This window comes from Arachis hypogaea, chromosome 15 (assembly GCF_003086295.3).
Source record: "Arachis hypogaea cultivar Tifrunner chromosome 15, arahy.Tifrunner.gnm2.J5K5, whole genome shotgun sequence".
Lineage (NCBI taxonomy): Eukaryota > Viridiplantae > Streptophyta > Magnoliopsida > Fabales > Fabaceae > Arachis > Arachis hypogaea.
In genome coordinates this window covers 75,214,521-75,234,946 of record NC_092050.1, presented here as the reverse complement: position 1 = coordinate 75,234,946, position 20,426 = coordinate 75,214,521, and the positions used below count along the sequence as shown (strand labels likewise).

General features: G+C 36.7%; 1 protein-coding gene and 1 pseudogene across 1 annotated transcript; both read left to right on the top strand.

The window, feature by feature from the left end:
- Window positions 1-1,127: 1,127 nt before the first annotated feature.
- Window positions 1,128-20,406, top strand: LOC112748431 (calcium-transporting ATPase 8, plasma membrane-type-like; annotated as a pseudogene).
- LOC114925398 (uncharacterized) lies at window positions 13,102-15,399 on the top strand. The gene is made up of 3 exons (XM_029293078.2): window positions 13,102-14,072; window positions 14,309-14,523; window positions 15,238-15,399. The coding sequence occupies exons 1-3, from the start codon at window positions 13,275-13,277 to the stop codon at window positions 15,251-15,253; spliced, it is 1,029 nt and encodes a 342-aa protein (XP_029148911.1). The 5' UTR covers window positions 13,102-13,274; the 3' UTR covers window positions 15,254-15,399.
- Window positions 20,407-20,426: the final 20 nt, after the last annotated feature.

Here is a 20,426-nt window from a genome sequence, read left to right as displayed (position 1 = left end):
TATCATATTGATTTGATATAATTATAATAAACACAGTTTCTTAAATTAGTATAATTATATATCATTCATTAAATATTAATTATAATATAATTATATTAATTAAAGATATTTTTCTAAAATAAATTTATAAGAGCAAATAGTGTAATTATTTTGGAAAAAAAAAGGATTAACAAAAAAGTGACATCTCACCATTATAAATTGAAAAAAAAATTCAATTTTAATATATTAAGTAGATGTTTATTTATAAATCCTTAAAAAATATCCTAAGAATAATAAAAATTAATAATTAAAGAAAAAGAATTGTGATCAGATACACGTTACATTGTTTAATGTTAATGTATGGTATATCTATAGGTAGAAACTCAAGTGCAGTCAACTTCATGTAAAGTTGATAGCTGAGAGCCTGTTAGATGATTTGACTGATTTGACTAAATTTTCATTAAACGACTCTCAACAATCAAATTCACGTGAAGTCGACTGCAACTGAGTCTTCACCATATCTATATCATCATCTAATAAACGTAATTAAATTTACGCGGTGGCGGTTATCTAAGACAGGGTGCTGAGTCCTCATCTCATGAGTTATGCATGCCTCTTTTCTATGAAGTTCTTTCAGGTGTTAATGTGTTATACTGAAGAAGGAAGACGAGCAAGAAAGAAGAAACAAGAGTGCCACAGTTACAAACCCCATAAACAATAAAAGGCAACACAAGCTACTTTGTCTTCTTTATCCGGTATGCCTCTATTCTTATTTCTTTCTCTCTCTCTTTCTTCTTCCCCTCAACCCAGGGATATTAACCAATTGGATATTTATAATATACGAACAAAAGAAGGATAATCTTTTTAGAGTAAACTATTAATTTAATCATAAAAGATATTTTGTCGCAGAATGTCTCTTTTTACTGTTCAAAATTGTTGGAATATTTCACTGAAAATGTTTTCGTGGCTAAATTGTGAAAGTCATGTCATCATTTATTTTCCGGGACTAAATTGATAATTTATTTTTTATTTTAAATTTCATTTTATACGTTGTAGTGCCGTACAACACTACAACTAAATCCAGGAAACACGAAAACGAAATAGCGAGTGAAGTTTCCTATAATTAATTATTTTTTATTTATTTATTTATCTGATACTACAGTACAAAACTGAGATAGCTGGGTAGACTGAGAGTCAATGTTTTGAGTTGGACTTTGAATTTTGAAATTCGAATCAATTAGTGAGTCTCATTTCGAGAACAAAAGAAGAAAAAACACTGCGTATTTTCCAAAGATAGGTTTTGCGTGTTAGAAAAAAAAAAAAAGGATACGATTCTTCTTCTGCTACATTTTCTTCGAAATCGCGTTCTGATTAGGTGGTTACAGTTACAGTCACAAAGAAAAGTGTGTGTGTGTGAAGCGTTGTGTTGTGTTATTGTAATAGTGGCTGTTATGGTTTGGTACGAAGCAAAGAGATTGTTGTTGAAACTGTATTGTTGAGAAAGTGTGATTTGACGGTGCCATCTCTCCTGCGACAGTTACTCCGATGAGTTACGCGAATGGCTCGCCGCACCGGCCGCCGCCTCCGGATACTGACTTGGAGGCGGGGCCTCCAACAGCACGCTCCGGCGACTTCGACGACGGCGATGTCTCTGATCCGTTTGACATCACCAGGACTAAGAACGCCTCGATTGAGCGACTCAGACGTTGGAGGGTTCGTCACTCTTTCTCTTCTTCTACTACACTCACTCTTGCACACGTTTCCTTTTTGTTTGTTTGTTTAATTTTCGGTTTGTTTTATGTTTTCGGGTTTAGGCTGTTGGATATATGTCTGTATATGTTCTCTGTTTTTTGATTTGTTTTGCTGTCACTCTGTTCCTGCTGATTAGTATTGTGATTTACTATATTTTAGTTGAATTTAGGGTTTATTGAGTACTGGTTATTCCTAATTATTAGCGTAGGGAGTGAGCAACTTTTTCTCTTCTTCTACACACACAATCTTGCACAGTGTTATCCTTTTTTTATATTTAAGTTTTCGGTTTATTAATGTTTCCTTCGGTATATCTATATATATGTTTCTCTTCTTACTGGTTAGTGTTGTCATTTGCTATATTTTAGTTGAATTTAGGGTTAATGGGAGTACTGATTATTCCTAATTATAAGTGTAGGGCTAGAGGAATAATTGGTCTGATATGATTTTCGTGTGATGGAGAAACTGAGTATCAACACTGGTGGATTACACTAAATTTAGTGGTGATTAGTTTCAAGTTATGTCTCGGGGATATTGTATATTAAACACGTATATCTGCAGAATTCGGATCCTCTAAGCTGGAGCCTTGTACACTCACAAAATGAAGTACGAGTCAATAACATAATATTATTGGACTCTCTCAATGAGGAAAGTTTGTAGTGATATAGTGTGAGATAGATTTAGAGGGAAAATTTCAGTCAGCGTGTGGTTTCTGTAGAGTTTGCACTTATTTGTGGGAAAGGAAACATTTTAGTTTCCAGTGTGGGTTAGATGCAAAATAACCTAACAGAATCAACAATTCATTCTCTGTGTGTAAAAAGCTAAATGAAATGCATCAGAACATACTACAGAGATTCTCCCCAACAGTGGCACAATAATTCTCAGCTTCTGATCCTTCTGGAGAAGAGCTTGTTAGGTTTAATCTCAGGCTTATGAGGCCACTTTTGGGAGCCTTTGAGTTGTGTCCTGGTGGAGGAGAAAAGTTGAGTGGTAGATTGGGTTGCATTCATTCCTAGTTTTATCATAATATGAGGTGTAGGGAAAGGAAGATGGAGGATGGGTTCCTGTCTCTATGTTGACTGAGTTGTGATTGGAAATGAAGTGATTGACTGAATGGAACTATTGTTCAATGGGAAGTGAGGATAATGCATCAGTTGGAATCTTCAGTGAGATCTAAGCCTTATTTTTTGTGTAAAGTAACTTTTTGAATGATGTGCTTTACATATCAGAAACAGACAAGAGAGGATCCAGCCCTTCTAGGATTTGATTTCTACGCTGTCATTCGAAAGTTTTCACGTTCCATGGAACAGCCATTTTCTTTTCTCGAGTTGATTATTGGAGGTTAAAGAAGACAACTTCAGGGTTAAGGATTCGGTTATGGCTTTAATAGATTTGTATTCTAATTACGAAGTAGTTGCTGGATTTCATGGGTGCTTCCTGCAGGATGTAAATGGAAAAAAGAGTACAGCAAGATTTATCTTCAAAATTTGAATGATAACGATAAGTGCTTTGATGTAATTTGGGGCTGGAAAAGGCAAGAATGGAACTTGAAATTAGGATGTTGTTTCATGATGGGGCGCAATTGCGTCGTTTGATCCATGTAGCCGACCTCACCTGCTAGGATGAGGCTTTGTTTCTGTTGTTGTTTGTTTCAGTACAGCAATGTGAACCCTAGAAGAGAAGTGAGGAGAAAGAAAGAATTGTTCTCTCAATCTGTATGAAGGAAATAACCCATTATTGAAAGGGATGTTTGTGAGGATAAGAGTTCTTTAAATGCTTGGAGATATTCTGACATTATTGGAAGGGAGTAACTATTTAACTATGTGAAACTGAATTTGATTTCTGGTTGAAGTAGCTGTTGTAATTTGAAAGTGGGGCTTGAAGATGACAAGCGTGCATGCGACTTGTAGCCTCTGGATGCCCGCGGTTGTCATATTCCAACTATTCTATTTATATTCTTTCTCATGAAAAATTGAAAAAAAAATTTAAAGCTAAGTATTCCTTTTATACCCAAGGCACTTCAAAATAGACTACACCATATCATCCAGCCACCTTTACCTTTTCAGCTTTATGTTCAAATATTTAATTTTGTTGTATAAGTATATTTAGTCTAACATATGTTCAAATATATTTTTTATATATCTTACTATTGAATTTATTTATTGTGTTTCTTTTAGTGTGTGGGAGAATTAAATTATTTTGATCATAAATTAAATATATATTAATGTTCCTTTCTATAATTATACTTGTATACATCTCATGTTCTTATAAACTTAAAAAAAAAAAAAATTCCCTGTTCAATCCCACTCCTACGTCTTATTTGGTTTCAAGAATTAGTTTTGTTTTCTGCTCCATGTGTTTAAATGAAAAAAAAAAAAAAAAACAGAGTCTGTTGTGAAAGACTGATGTGTCAATTACTCTGTAGTAAGATGGTTGTAATATTGGCTCTGCCACATACCTTTTTGAGAATGTAGTATATTCGGATTCTTCTATTTTTGAGTAATGCTTCAATTGCGAGAGTTTGCTCCTGGTAGATATTTTGACTTCTGCCATTAATTTGAAGAGTCAAGATAAAATTAAACATATCAGTTTCGTTCGTCCCATTTTGGATCTATTTTATAAGGTTTGACAACATTTTATATTGGCCGTTGACTGTCTAATACAAAGGTCTACCTTTATCCAGGCTTGAGACGGGCTATTTTACCCTTTTCCAGGTGAAGTTATTAAAAGAAACCTAGACTTTTAAAGGCTCGAACGGAGAAGACTGTAGATGCCCAAGTAAGGAGAGAGTAAATGAAATGAAGGGTAGTTTAGTAACCATAGGTAGAGGAAGACTTAGAAGAAGAATCATAGGTGAAGTTACTAAAAAGAAAGGGAAACTTGACTTAATGCTTAAATGCGAATAACTGAATATGATTCATGATCGAGCACTTTCGCCTGATTAGGACAAGACTTCATTGTTGTTGCTGTTCATGATGAGTTTGACTTGTATGAGATTCAAAGGAGCACAAGTAATGCAAACTTCTGCTCTCAAAATTTGCTTGAGGAATTATAACGAATTTCTTCTCATTTTTGTTTATTCTATCTGATGGAGTGTTGTTTTTCTTAGTATTATATTGAGCAAAAGTATATTATTTGACTAATTTTCTTTGTCATTCTTGAGCTGTGTGTGTGTGTGTGTGTGTTACTTGGGAGGTAACTTTTTCTTAAATAATGAGAGGAGAAATCCTTTTTTTTTTTTATTTTATTTATCTTTAGCAAGCAGCACTGGTGCTTAATGCTTCTTGTCGATTTCGTTACACCTTGGACTTGAAAAAACAAGAAGAGAAGACACAAATATTGAGAAAGATTAGAGCTCATGCACAAGCCATTAGGGTATGCTTCCTTCAACTGGAATGTCTATCATTTTGGTGTTACAAAAATTTAAGTGTACTGAATATGCATTTTGGCCTTCTAGGCAGCATATCTTTTCAAAGCAGCCGGGGATGGTCAAGTGATTGGTGAGTAATCAGATCATGCTCATTGTTATTTTTGGATACTTAAGTATGGTGTTTCCCAATACTTACAAATAAATAATCATCTGGATGAAAGTTCATGTCATGATCATCATCTTGGACTTGAATTTTTTTTTGGCTAAATGTTTGTTTTCAATTTATTAATGTTAATGTTAATATGAGAAGGGTTGATGTCCAATTTTTACCCTAAAATACCCTTCATTATATATAACCTATTAAACATTTATTTTTTGTTATATTAAAGATTTGAACCCAAAACCTTTTAATCAAGTTATATGGGAGGGGTTTGATGCCCCCCCCCCCCCCCCAAAAAAAACAAAACCCTGTGGGCACGCGCGCGATACCCTTTGTAGTATATATCTCCATGAAAAAATATATTTTTTGGGCATCTCAAAACTTAAAACTTGAGATCTTAGAGTGTAAAATAGTCACCATCTTGACTAATTATGCATGTTTAATAAATAAATGGGTTAAAGGGGATTTTTTTTTTTTGGTGTCCAATTTTTGTTCTGTGAACTACCTCCCTTATTCTTGAAAAACCTATACAATATATTAAGGGAAATCCCCTTTTTGGTGTCCAATGATTTAATGGAATATAAAATTTTTTTTCCCGTTCTCAAAGACTTGAACCCAAAATCATTTGTATTAATGCCAACATACTACCTCAACTAATCTCACATTTGTTACTATTTTACACATTGAATAAAGGATAGATTAGTGCCGAGTAATCCACTAGTGCAATTCAATGTTTGAAGGATTTATATAACTATTTCTGGGTAGTTCCAAGCTGTATTTTATTTTCATCTGATATGATGTGGTTGGACATTTATCGATGATGAATGCATTTTAATTACTGGTAGAAACCACAAAGCCTCCTGTGGCCTCTGCTGGTGAATTTCCAATTGGACAAGAGCAACTTGCTTCAGTTTCAAGGGAGCATGATACCGTTGCTCTTCAGCAATATGGAGGGGTAAGTTTGCTGTGCACCTTCCTTCTCTCTCAACTTTGTAATGATGTTGATCACTCTTTTTTGTTCTGAATCACTATCAGGTTGCTGGGATATCAAATTTGTTGAAAACCAATTTAGAGAAGGGGATTCATGGTGATGATGCTGACTTACTAAAACGAAGGAATGCATTTGGTTCCAATGATTATCCTCAAAAGAAAGGAAGAAGTTTCTGGGTAAATTTTAGCGCATTATGAACCATTGGATCCTTAATGCTTCTGTAGTATCCGATGTTATTGGCCGAGTGATATTGTAGTGACCTATTTGTTTCGGTTTCCTTCTACAGATGTTTATGTAGGATGCTTGCAAGGATCTGACTTTGATTATTTTAATGGTAGCTGCAGCGGCTTCATTGGCATTGGGATAAAATCTGAGGTGAGCTTTGGTGGCAAAATTATGATGCAATAATTTGTTTAGTGTGGGGATTGACACTGTAACTTGGCCTGTTTTTTTCCTCTATCTGCATGCAAATATTATACTTAAATATTTATTCTGGTCTTCACATACTTCCTTTTATTACCAGCTCAGTCTTGCTGACTTTGACTGGAAATTTGAGTTTTTCTTCTCTCGTTTCCTTGTTCTTCTTGCTTCTTGGTAGTTTTATATTATGTAAATAATACAACTGTTAGTAGCCTGTTCAGAGCTACTTTCAATCCCTCCCTTACTCTAAGAGTATACTGGAGCATATCATGGTCTATCTTGATTTAGCCTTCAGCAGAGCTACTTTTCTGTTTCAGGGTATTGAGGAAGGATGGTATGATGGGGGAAGCATTGCTTTTGCAGTTATTCTTGTCATTGTTGTCACAGGTATATAATTTTGTCTTTGTACGGAGAGCAACGCGTATAGCTTTAATTAAATGTTTGGACTCTTATCCACAATTTACAGACGTTTATGGTCCACTTCATCTTTTATTGTGGAGGTTATTAGAATAATTAAACATATAGTAATTTTCCCTTCATCTTGCTCATTTCATTAATTCTTTTCTCCTGGCTTTGTAGCTATAAGTGACTATAAGCAGTCTCTTCAGTTTCGGAACCTGAATGAAGAGAAGAGAAATATCCATTTGGAGGTTTGTGTTCTCGTGTTTCGTTTTTTTCCCCCCGGGGGGAGGGGGGGGGGATGTAGCTCAGTTAAACATCTTGATCTTATTTTACGACACACATCATGCAGAGAAGAGAAATATCCACTTGGAGGTTTGTGCTCTCGAGTTTTGTTTTGTTTTTTTTGTTCTTTTTTTACTTTTATTTTTGGATTTTTTTTTTGTTTTTTTGGGATTGAACATCTTGATTTTATTTTGTGGCACACACACACAGACGTATGTTTGTATGTATTTATTTTGCATTTTTCCTTTCATATTTTAAACTAAACTAGTGTTCGGATTTGAGTAGGTTATCAGAGGTGGTAGAAGGATTGAAATCTCTATAGAGATTGTTGTTGGTGATGTTATACCCCTCAATATTGGTAACCAGGTACAAGCCTTTTTTGTTCCTTAATTTTAAATTTGTGGTTTTTACTTTTCTTTCCTGATGATTGCCTTTACCTTTTGTGATTGAGTTATGATATGCTCTTTTTAGGTCCCTGCTGATGGAATTTTGATCACTGGTCACTCTCTTGCAATTGATGAATCAAGTATGACTGGGGAGAGCAAAATTGTAAGTGTTTATTTATTTCTGTCTAATGGGGAAATCAAATAATAACCAAATTAACATTTTCTCCTCATATAATCATTTTGCCTCCAGGTCCATAAAGATTCTAAGGACCCTTTTTTGATGTCTGGGTGTAAAGTTGCAGATGGCAGTGGTACTATGCTGGTAATATAGACTTGCTTTTCATTTACTTTTTCGTTTTTTGTAGTTTTTATCTTGTTAATAGGTGGTGGAATGCTTCCTAATTGGATTTATTCATTTAAACCATTTTGGTAAGAGAGTGTGTGTATTCTCCTCCTTTCTCCCTAAACACTAAACCTCTTCTTTTCTTTTTATTCCTTCTGGTCAGTATTGAAATTAAGCTTTTGTTTTACATTCTCATTTTGAAGTATTTTTCTTGGGATTGAGACAAAGAAATCGGATGCTGGAAAATGTATACTGACCTGTTCCGAACTTGTTTATATTTATTTTTTTGAAACCTCTGCATTAAATTGCTTATATATATTTTGTAGTTTTCCCAAATATTCTATATTGGTTGATCATGTAATTTGTTGGTTTCAGATTTTATTGGTTTGTTTATTTTTCTAGGTAACTGGTGTTGGTGTTAATACTGAATGGGGGCTTCTAATGGCCAGCATTTCAGAAGACACTGGTGAAGAAACACCTTTGCAGGTGTTTTTACCTATAATTTCCTTGCCAGATCTTGTGTTCTTAAATATTACTAGTCCTTAACATATTCTCAATATAGGTTCGCTTAAATGGTGTAGCCACCTTCATCGGTATTGTTGGTCTCTCTGTTGCTGTTGTTGTTCTGATTGTGCTACTGGCCAGGTCATTAGATATTGGTTTATGGTTTTCCATTTGTTTTCTTGTGATAATAGCTTTTATTATGCATGCCTCTGACAAGATTAATTTTTAGCAGATTTTTCTCCGGCCATACCAGAGATGCAAGTGGCAATGTTCAATTTAAAGCAGGGAAGACTAAAGTTGGTGATGCTATTGACGGGGCAATTAAGATAGTAACTGTTGCGGTATGTGCCTTGATGAAGTCTAAATTGTGGGAGAAGTCATGATGATGCAATCCAACATACTTTTGTCTATATTTTATATAGTATGATTGTAACCATTGAATATTTAGGTCACTATTGTAGTGGTTGCAGTACCAGAAGGGCTCCCGTTAGCAGTTACCTTAACGTAAGTTTGCTAATTCCCTCTGACCTAGTACTTTTACTTCATTCTGTTGCTTAGTCTTGGTTTTAGCTGACCCTTTTTAGTTAAAAACAGAAGGAACAGTTTATTGTATAGTCTGAATGATGTGTTACTGTTGGTGCCAGAAAATGTGGTGGTAAAATTTTGCTGTTATTATGCTTGTATCTCATTATATTTTATAATTTTGATACCTTTAAATTTTTTTTTGAAGTACTGGCTGTATTTTTGATAAAAGATAATGATTTATCCGTACCTAGTATTTGTTAATTTGCTCTTTGGAATATATTATATATTATTTTTCCCTATCTCTTACGCATCATTTCTTGACCATGTTATAGACTGGCGTACTCAATGAGGAAAATGATGGCGGATAAAGCTTTGGTAAGTCGGTGTTTGTTCTTTGATTGGATTTTGACATACATGTGAATCTCTGTTAAATCTGAAGCATCGAATTGCAGGTGAGGAGGCTTTCCGCTTGTGAGACAATGGGCTATGCAACAACCATTTGCAGTGATAAAACTTGCACGTTGACCATGAATCAGGTATGTTGGGATGTATCATTTGAATTTTCATTGGATTCTGGTTTTAGGCAATTTTCATAAATTTTCTGGAGATCACACTTCAAGAAGCTGTTTCTGTTTTAGTGGTTCAGCAATCAAATACATGCTTGGTGGGGTTAAAACCTTCGTCTGCACACTTCACATGGATTTTGACATACCGGACTTATCAATATTCTCACTAGTGCTATTTTAGCTGTGAAATTCGGAGATCACACAAAACGGGAGAATAGATGGAGATGTAAACCATAGAATTCAGGTTTGGTAGATGAATAGAAGAGATTGTGAATCCTTAAAATGAAAAGTTTGTTTTACAGCGGGAGAAGCACAATGCCTTTTACTGTAAAAATGTCTTGTAGTAGAATGTCAAGAAGAGCCTAAGCTAAGAGTTATAAATATATGGATATTGTAGTGGATTTAGAAGATATCAGGAATGAATGTATTAGAACTTAGAAGGCCCCGCACGCCCGTGCGTGGTGGGTGGGTGATGGAGAAAGAAAGGATAGTGCCTATTGACTGAAATAGATTTTTTCATAAGAGTTGATCAGATGGAGAATTTTCCAATTGTTGAAAGTAGAGGCCAGGAGAAACTTCAGGTGAAAATTCAACCATAGTATTGTTGCTCCTGGCATCCCATGTCGATGCTCACCAGTTTAGGTTGTATATAATAAGCCTTCCGCATTTAAGGTAAATTAGGAGCACAAAATTTCATTGATTCTATGGAATTTGGAAGATATCGATTGAACTCTCGTCGATTTGAAATTTGGGAACATTTTAAAGGAAGTTAATTTCTATGGGTCATAGTTGACATTGATAGTTAACTTTAAGGCAGATTTTCTGTTTATAGCTTGAATTTTATTAAATACTTTATGACAGATGACTGAGGTGGAGGCTTATGCTGGTGGGAAGAAGAATGATCCTCCTGGTAACAAGTCAGAGCTCTCTCCCAAGCTCCACTCTTTGCTCATTGAAGGTGTTGCACAGAACACTAATGGCAGTGTTTTTGTCCCTGCGGTTTGCTTGAACTGATCTTGTTACACTTTGTTTTACTCTTCTCTGTATGGACAATAATTTTGGTGCTGCTGCATTCTGCTAAAGTCTGTCCTTGACAGGGTGGTAACGATGTTGAGGTTGCCAGATCACCAACAGAAAAGGCAATTTTACATTGGGGATTAGAGGTCTGTTTTCAGTAATACAGTTTATTCCCTATTTTTGTCTGTGAAGCTTATATTCTTACAGTTGCTTGTAAATGTTAATCAAATATCAGATTGGGATGAACTTCGACTCTACTAGATAGGAATCATCAATTATTCACGTTTTCCCTTTCAATTCTGAGAAAAAATGAGGCGGAGTTGCAGTACAAACGATATTCTCTCATAGACAGTTTAAGCTATTGCTGCTGTATCTTCTTTGTAATGTGGATTTCTATTTTTAATTGCTTCAGTTGGATCACTATTTTGTGCCCGTGTTGTCCCTGTGTTTCATTCACATCTATGAGCACTAACAAGTAACTCCAATGTCATATTAAATATTAATAACTGTCAATTCACTCTTAAATCTGAATTAAACACTGATATGTCCGTTTCACTTTCAAGTTGTGAGATTATCTACATACCAGTAAAGTATGCAAGTTGACTGGAATATCATCACAATATGCTTGTACTGCATAATGATGTAATCATCTGTTTTATCATATCGTGCACCTTAAATAAGCAAATTTTATCTCTGTATGCAGGCTGACTCTGAAGTTCACATACACTGGAAAGGTGCTGCTGAGATTGTCCTAGCCTGCTGTACACGGTACATTGATGCAAATGACCAGTTGGTAGACATGGATGAGGAAAAGGTTTGATAAAGCAGTTTTATATTCTGACCTGTGCTTTCATAAAGGCATTCTTCTGTTTTTTGTTTGTTTGTTTTCACTTTCTTTTCCTGTTTGGAAATAATCTCAGCCAAGGCGTATTATCCATTCTCTCTCTCTCTCTCTCTCTCTCTGTTTTTCACTGGACTGTGTCAACCTATTTTACAAAGCAAACAAATGTAGTTTGGATGATTCAACCTTTAGTAGTTCACTCGCTTGATCTGGAGAAAGTCCTACATAGTGAAATTTTCCTGGCTTGCAGATGGTATCTTTCAGAAAAGCTATTGAAGACATGGCTGCCGAGAGTTTACGTTGTGTTGCCATTGCATATAGAACATTTGAAAAGGAGAATGTTCCAGCCACTGAAGAAGAACGGGCTCACTGGTCTTTACCAGAAGATAATCTTGTTTTGTTAGCTATTGTTGGTCTGAAAGCAAGTATTTTCCTCTGAATACATGTCTATCATTGTCATTGATGTTTATAATGTATTAATATTTTCTTTTGCTTTTGTTTTTCTCTAATTTAAAATTTATTGTGTTTTGCACACTCATTCCTAGCTGCCAATCTCATCTGTTTGCTTAATTGCAAGTGGTTGGGACTTGGGACTCTGCAGGGATTATAGTTTTGTTAATTTTATTTACCGTCCATGACAATATCTTGTAAGTGGATTCTGTGCATTTGGATTTAACACGGGAATCATTGATAAACTCTAACTTATGATAGCATTTGACTCTAGGATACGCTTCTGCTGGTTAAATATCTGATTCTTAATCTCATATTTGACATGCAGGATCCTTGTCGACCTGGAGTCAAAGATTCAGTGGAGCTTTGCCAAAAATCTGGGGTTAAGGTACTTATTGAATATCAGATTAAATATCCTCAATAGAATTTGTTTAATATCAGATTAGAGATATAGGCTGTATATAAGTTATTCTGAGAGATATAGACTTTATATAAGTTATTCTGTTTTGATATAGTTTCTGCTTTTAGATATCTGATTCTGTTGTATCACCTAGTATTAAGGGATTTTATTTCTGTACCTATGTATATATATATATTGACGCTGAGAGATGATTCTCTCAAGGAATTCATCCAAAACACAATCTGTCTCACTTCATTCGCGTATTTCAAGTTGGTTATCAGAGCGGGTTCCGACCCGGCTCTGGTTTCTATTTGTTTTTCTTCTTTTCCGGCTGCAATCTTTTAGCCGTGTTCCCTTTTCCCACCAGCTGACACTATCAGCTGTGTCTCTTCGTCAGAAACTGTTTTTCCGGCCAAAACCTTGTCAAACATCAGATCCATTCCGAAGCAACCCCAGAATCAGAACCGGAAAGCCAAGTTCGGCCTGTCCCCAAAATTTCACCGCCGTCAACCGCCGCACGCGCCGACGCGCCGCCCCTTTACCTGCGCGTGGTCCTCGCGCCTCCGCTCCAGACGCGCGTGAACGTCACGCTCCGCTGCCCAGGTTTTTTCCGGCCGTTTCTGAGTGTCTGCCATCATGTCTTCTGAGGTAACCCTCGACACCAACTCTAATGGTGGCAAACCGGCTGTTCTAACATCTGTTGTTTCTGGAACCGCTACAATGACCTCTGAAAAATTGATGGGTGCCAAAAATTACTTTTCTTGGGCTGATTCTGTGGAACTTTGGTTCATGGGCCAAGGCTATGAAGACCACCTTACTAAATCTGTTGATGATGTTCGCGCCGCTGACAAAACCACTTGGAAGAAGATTGATGCCCAGCTAAAGCTTTATGTGGCAGACCATTGATCCACCAAAGCTGACTATGTTTCGAGCTTACAAAACTTGTAAAAAGGTGTGGGACCGTGCTAAAGCTTTATACACTAATGACATTGCAAGACTTTACCATGTTGCTAAGAAGCTGTATAGTTTACAACTTCAAGGAACTGATATGGAATCTTATGTTGGGGCTGTGGAAGCTGTCAAGGAAGAGTTTTCGACTCTCCTTCCCTATGTGTCTAATGCTAATGACCATCATGCTCAACAGGAAAAGCTGTTTTTGGTACTTACGTTATTTGGGTTGCCAGCTGAACTTGAATCTCTTCGGCAACAAATATTGGGCACCTCATTCGTTCTTTCCCTTGAGGACGTATTTGCACGACTCTTGCAATCCGGCCCCTCTCTTGAGACCCATACTTCCGACCAAACTGCATTGGCATCCCAATCTTCTTCTCAAGTGTCCTTTCAAGTGCCCACTCGCGGCGGCCGTGGGGGTCGTGGTAATGGTCGTGGTAATCGCACTCGCCTTAGTTGTACCTATTGCCATAGGATTGGTCATACTCAGGATAAATGTTATGCTCTCCATGGTCGTCCTATCAAGGTAGCTAATGTTGTCCAAATTAATGAGCCATCTGACGTTCACTCTGCCGCACAACCACAAGGGATATTTGTCTCAAGTACCAAGCTTCAAAGTAGGCATCCACTCCTGTTGCTTCGGTGGCCCACTCTGGTAATTCTGTTGCTTGTGTCTCTCATTCCTCTTCTCTTGGACCATGGGTCCTTGACTCAGGTGCTTCTGATCACATTTCGGGTACTTCTTCTGTCCTCTCTAAACTTGAACACCCTGCATTTCTTCCTTCTATCACTTTGGCTGATGGTTCTAAAATTGGTGCTAAGGGAATAGGTCAAGCTACTCATCTTCCTACATTACCTTTGAAATCTGTTCTTTACATGCCCAATTGTCCTTTCAATTTGATTTCTATTAGCCAACTTACTTGTTCTCTTAATTGTTCTGTTACCTTTTTTGCTGACTCCGTCATTGTGCAGGATCGAGGGATGGGACAGACGATTGGTATAGGATGTGAGTCTCGAAGGACTGTATCGGCTTACCTTACCCACTACTACTGTGTCTTCTGTTGCTGCTGTTGGGTCTCCGGACGTGGTCCATTGTCGCCTGGGACATCCCAGCCTCTCGAAGTTACAAGCTATGGTCCCGAGTTTATCTCGTCTTGCTACCTTAGAGTGTCAAACTTGTCATTTAGGTAAACGTGTTCGTAGTTCTTTTTCAAGTCGTGTCAATACACGAGCTGCGTCTCCCTTTTCTGTTATTCATTCTGATGTAATGGGACCTAGTCGTGTTACTTCTCATTCTTGTTTTTGTTATTTTGTCACCTTTATTGATGACTTTTCTCGTTGCACTTGGTTATATTTAATGGACAGATCTGAATTATTTGCACATTTCAAGTCTTTCTGTTCTGAAATTCAAAACCAATTCAAAACTTCAATTAAAATTTTACGAAGTGATAATGCTCGTGAGTATTTTTCAGCACCCTTTTCGTCTTACTTGTCCTCCCAAGGCATTTTACATCAGTCGTCTTGTCCTCATACCTCTCAACAGAATGGTGTGGCTGAGCATAAACATCGTCACTTGATTGAAACTGCTCGCACTCTTCTTCTCCATACTCATGTTCCCCTTAAGTTTTGGGGTGAGGCTGTTCTGACTGCATGTTATTTAATTAATCGTATGCCTTCTTCTGTTTTGCAAAATCAAGTTCCTCATTCCATTTTATTTCCTCATGAGCACCTTTTTTCTCTTCCACTACGAGTCTTTGGTTGTACTTGTTTCATCCATGATAACCCAGGCAAAGACAAGTTAAATGTTCGCTCTATCAAATGTGTTTTCTTAGGGTACACTCGATTTCAAAAGGGTTATCGTTGTTATTCTCCAGCTCTTAATCGTTTCTTTGTGTCTGCAGATGTCACTTTTCTTGAGAATACCCCTTTTTTCTCTGCACCCGACATCACTTCACCTTCCATTACGGAGGTGCTTCCTGATCCTTACTTAGATGGGCCTCCTATTCCCACAAAGCCTCTCCAGGTTTATCATCGCCGCCTACGGCCTGCAGTCCAAGATAACTCATCTCTTGAACCCGTGGTTGAACCGTCCTTAGATCCTTCTTCGGGAGTTAGCAGTAGTCCTCCTATTGCTCTCAGACAAGGTACTCGTTCCACCCGTAATCCTAATCCTATTTATAATTTTTTTAGTTACTATCGTTTATCATCTTCGCACTATGCTTTTACCTCCTCTTTGTCTTCTGTTTCTATACCCAAAACAGCAGCAGAAGCTCTTTCACATCTAGGGTGGCGCCAGGCTATGATTGAGATGTCTGCCTTACATTCTACTGGTACTTGGGATCTTGTTCCATTGCCACCGGGCAAATCTACTGTGGGTTGTCGTTGGATCTATACTATTAAGGTCGGCTCAGACGGAACCATTGATCGATTAAAAGCCCGCCTTGTGGCTAAGGGCTACACTCAAATCTTTAGTTTGGACTATGGTGATACCTTCTCTCCTGTTGCGAAGATGGCCTCTATTCGTCTTTTTTTTCTATGGCTGCCATTCGCCATTGGCCTCTTCATCAACTTGATATTAAAAATGCTTTCTTACATGGTGATCTCGAGGAGGAAGTATACATGGAGCAACCTCGCAGGTTTGTTGCTCAGGGGGAGTCTTCCGGCTTAGTATGTCATTTATGCCGATCTTTATATCGCTTGAAACAATCCCCTCAAGCTTGGTTTAGTCGCTTTAGTGATGTTATTTCTAAATTTGGCATGATTCAAAGTGAAGCAGATCACTCAGTTTTCTCCTGTCATTCTTCCTCCACGACCTCCATATATCTGGTTGTTTATGTGGATGATATTGTCATTACTAGAGATGATCATGAGGGAATCACTCAGTTAAAACAGCACTTGTTTGATCACTTTCAGACTAAGGATATGGGGAAGTTAAAATATTTCCTAGGAATTGAAGTGGCACAATCTAATGCTGGGATCTGTATCTCAGAGAAAATATGCTTTGGATATTCTTAAAGAAACTGGAATGTTGGATTCTAGACCTGTAGATACACCAATGGATCCCAACACAACTTCGTCCAGATCAAGGAGAACCTCTTGCAGATCTTGGTAGATATCGCAGATTAATTGGCCGATTGAATTGTTTGACAGTCACTCGGCCAGATATTTCATTTGCCACAAGTATCCTAAGTCAGTTTCTTGACTCCCCATGCGATAGTCATTGGGATGCAGCTGTTAGAGTCCTTAGATATATCAAAGGTGCTCTAGGAAAAGGTTTGTTGTATGAAGATAAGGACAACCAGATTGTTGGGTATACTGATGTAGATTGGGCAGGATCTCCATCTGATAGACGTTCTACATCTGGTTGTGTTTTTATTGGTGAAAACTTGATATCTTGGAAGAGTAAGAAGTAAAATGTTGTAGCAAGATCTAGTGCGGAAGCTGAATATAGAGCTATGACACTTGCCACATGTGAACTTATATGGCTGAAGCAATTAGTTAAGGAACCTAAGTTTTGTGAGCCGAGTAAGATGGAACTGGTGTGCGATAATCAAGCTGCCTTACATATTGCTTCCAACCCTGTGTTCATGAATGGACCAAGCACATAGAGATTGATTGCCATTTCATAAGGGAGAAGTTGCAAAGTGGGGAAATAGTAACAGCCTTTGTCAATTCCAACGATCAACTGGCAGATATTTTCACCAAAGCTCTCCAGGGTCCTCGGATACAATACATATGTAACAAGCTTGGTGCATATGATTTATATGCTCCAGCTTGAGGGGGAGTGTTGAATATCAGATTAGATATAGGCTTTATATAAGTTATTCTGTTTTGATATAGTTTGTGTTTTTAGATATCTGATTCTGTTGTATCTCCTAGTATTATACATAATATATATATACAGAAATAAAATCGTTTAATACTAGGAGATACAACAAAATCAGATATCTAAAAACAGAAACTATATCAAAACAGAATAACTTATATATATTGACGTTGAGAGATGATTCTCTCAAGGAATTCATCCAAAACATAATCATTGTCTCACTTCATTCGTGTATTTCAAGTGAATTGTTAAATTACCGTGTCCATTGTATTCTTGGAGGTGATGCGATGGAAGCACATTACAGAAAGCAGAATATGCATGGTGGCCATGTTAGCAGTTGTAAAATATGCTACAAGACTATAATAATAAAAATAAGAAAAATTCAATCCAGCTACTTTCATTGTCAATGACTTCATGTGATTATAACTGATGCCAAAGAAGCACTGACTCGGTGCGTCTAGAGACCAACATACGGAGTGCTGAATTACGCCCTGGTCTATGGACTTAAATTTTTCTTTATTTTCAAACGTGTTTATTGCTTTCAAATTTGACGGCTTAAAGATTAGCAAGACCAACATTAATAACTTCGTTTGATGATATGAAATACAATGGTGCTTTCCATATCCAGTTTCTACATTCTATAAATAATCCTTTTCTGCCCCTTTCTTTTTTTGTTTCAATTAATTCTAGGTAAAAATGGTCACTCTAATGTCAAAACTGCAAAAGCAATTGCTGTGGAGGAAAAACTTTTCGTGCCATGACAGATGCAGAGATGAAATAGCTGAAGCAATATCAGTAAGAAGACAACAATATTTTCAGGCTCTTAAGAGAGAGAGGTATTTTTTGTGGTGAATGATATTTATTGGCAATATGATTACTAGGTTATGGGACGGTCATCTCCTAATGACAAATTATTGCTTGTGTAAGCATTGAGGAGGAAGGGACATGTGGCTGTAACTGGGGATGGAACAAATGATGCTCCTGCACTACATGAGGTCTGGCTACTACTACACTACTACTATCTTCTTTTTTGTGCTAGTGATTTGTGTTGTTTTCTCAAATTTTAAGTACCACAACAATCTTTATATCAATACTTGTAATTGTATATTGAACACCATGAGAGTTTGTTTACCCCTGGAATACCTGTCTTGTTTTCCTGTTTTTGTAATCACGTGATAAGTCCCTAGGTTTATAATGATTCTGATTTCATTATGTCATGCTTTTCTATATTCGATGTATGAATCTACTATCTCTTGATCATAGAATTTTCTGTTCTAATGAATTGAACTATTTCTTTCTTTTTTCCCTTTTTAATTTATTTCTATACTTTCTGAATATGCTGATATAGGTCTTGCAATGGGTATTCAAGGAACTGAAGTTACAAAAGAAAGCTCTGATATTATTATTTTGGATGACAATTTTGCTTCAATTGTAAAGGTTGGACCTATTTCTTTTCGATTTGAGAGATCTAGTTCGTTCTTAAATTATCTTAATAAATGATGCATAGTATTTACATCTTAAAAAATAATTTATTTCTGGCATTACTAGATGGGTATTTAGGTAGTTAGTCAATATGCCAACCAATGAAAGGTTTGTATATAATTGAACTGCACCGTTTTGGATTGCTTTTGTATAGTGTTTTGCAAGCTGAACATGAATTTGATATTTTTAGCATACCTCTTATATCTTTCAAAATCTATGCGCTTGTAGGATGTGAGATGGGGACGTTCTGTGTATGCAAATATTCAGAAATTTATCCAGTTTCAGCTTACAGTAAATGTAGCAGCTCTTGTTATAAATGTTGTTGCTGCTGTTTCCTCTGGTGATGTCCCACTGAATGCAGTGCAGGTCTGCTGTCTCCCTGTGTTTTGCTCTCTGGCTTTGCCCCTCAATTTATGTTTCAGCTGACTTATTGCTCTTTCTACAGCTTTTGTGGGTAAATCTTATCATGGATACTTTGGGAGCACTAGCATTGGCAACTGAACCACGAACTGATCACCTTATGGTTGGCCTCCAGTGGGCCGAAGGTCGGTCTAATTGTGCCTTTTTCTTTGGATCATGACATTTTTCTTGCTATGTTTTTCTAGTATCTTATCATGGATACTTTGGGAGCACTAGCATTGGCAACTGAACCACCAACTGATCACCTTATGGTTGGCCTCCAGTGGGTCGAAGGACGGTCTAATTGTGCCTTTTTCTTTGGATCATGACATTCTTCTTGCTATGTTTTTCTAGCGTTACAGCACCTGAAGAATTGGATGAATGTCATAAAATTTTGTTCCTTGTAAATGCATTTTTGAATGATGCACCCAAGAATAAAGAAAGAAATTTAATTGAAAGTGTGAATAGTGCAGCTCTATTATTATTAAATCTAAAGATTTTGGTTATTTCAACAGAAGAGAGAAATTTTAAGTGCAATGAATAATAGTCATACCCCTCGAAAACAAAATTGTTGCCAACAGTCCTAAACAGCATATCGAAGGCTGCATTTATTTTGTATTTACATTATCGATATTGGTCCTATTTCATTTGCATATCCAAGCGATATATGCAGTGCCTATGTGCTTCAATGGTTTTTTTGACATGGAGTTTTGTCTTGTATCCTTTTCAGAGAACCTCTCATAACAAATATTATGTGGAGAAATTTGCTGATACAGGTGAGTTTTGTTTCTCATTTCTCAGTTAACTGCTTGTCATTGTAGTCTGCAAGGATTATTTACCTATTGGTTTATGATGTCCTGCATTTCAATTACCGTTGTTATGCTATATACTCTTCTGTAAACTGAATTGCCGATTATGATTTGAACTCTTCAGGCAATGTACCAAGTATCTGTGTTGCTTGTTCTGAATTTCCGAGGTAGGAGCATACTGGGTCTGACACATGACAAAAATGATCATGCAATTAAAGTGAAAAACACTCCGATCTTCAATGCATTTGTTCTGTTTTTAGTCATTGATGAGAAATTATACTTAGTGCTAGCTTAGGACTGTACATTTGCATTTTAAATGGTAAAGTTTTGTGTTGGAAGAATTACCGATGTTCGTTTCCTTATCTTTTTATGCATTTCTATAATAGTATTGCTGTAATGGTGATTGCTAATTTCCAATAGGTGCTAATTGTATCTAGAAAACCAAAGCCTATTGCAATTTTCCTGAGATGTCTTGCTACTCACTCTTATTTACACTACTGCTAAATCCTTGTGATGCGTTAGTGGTTGGCAATGCATGCCCAGTTCATACCTTATATTCGTTGTCATTTTGGGA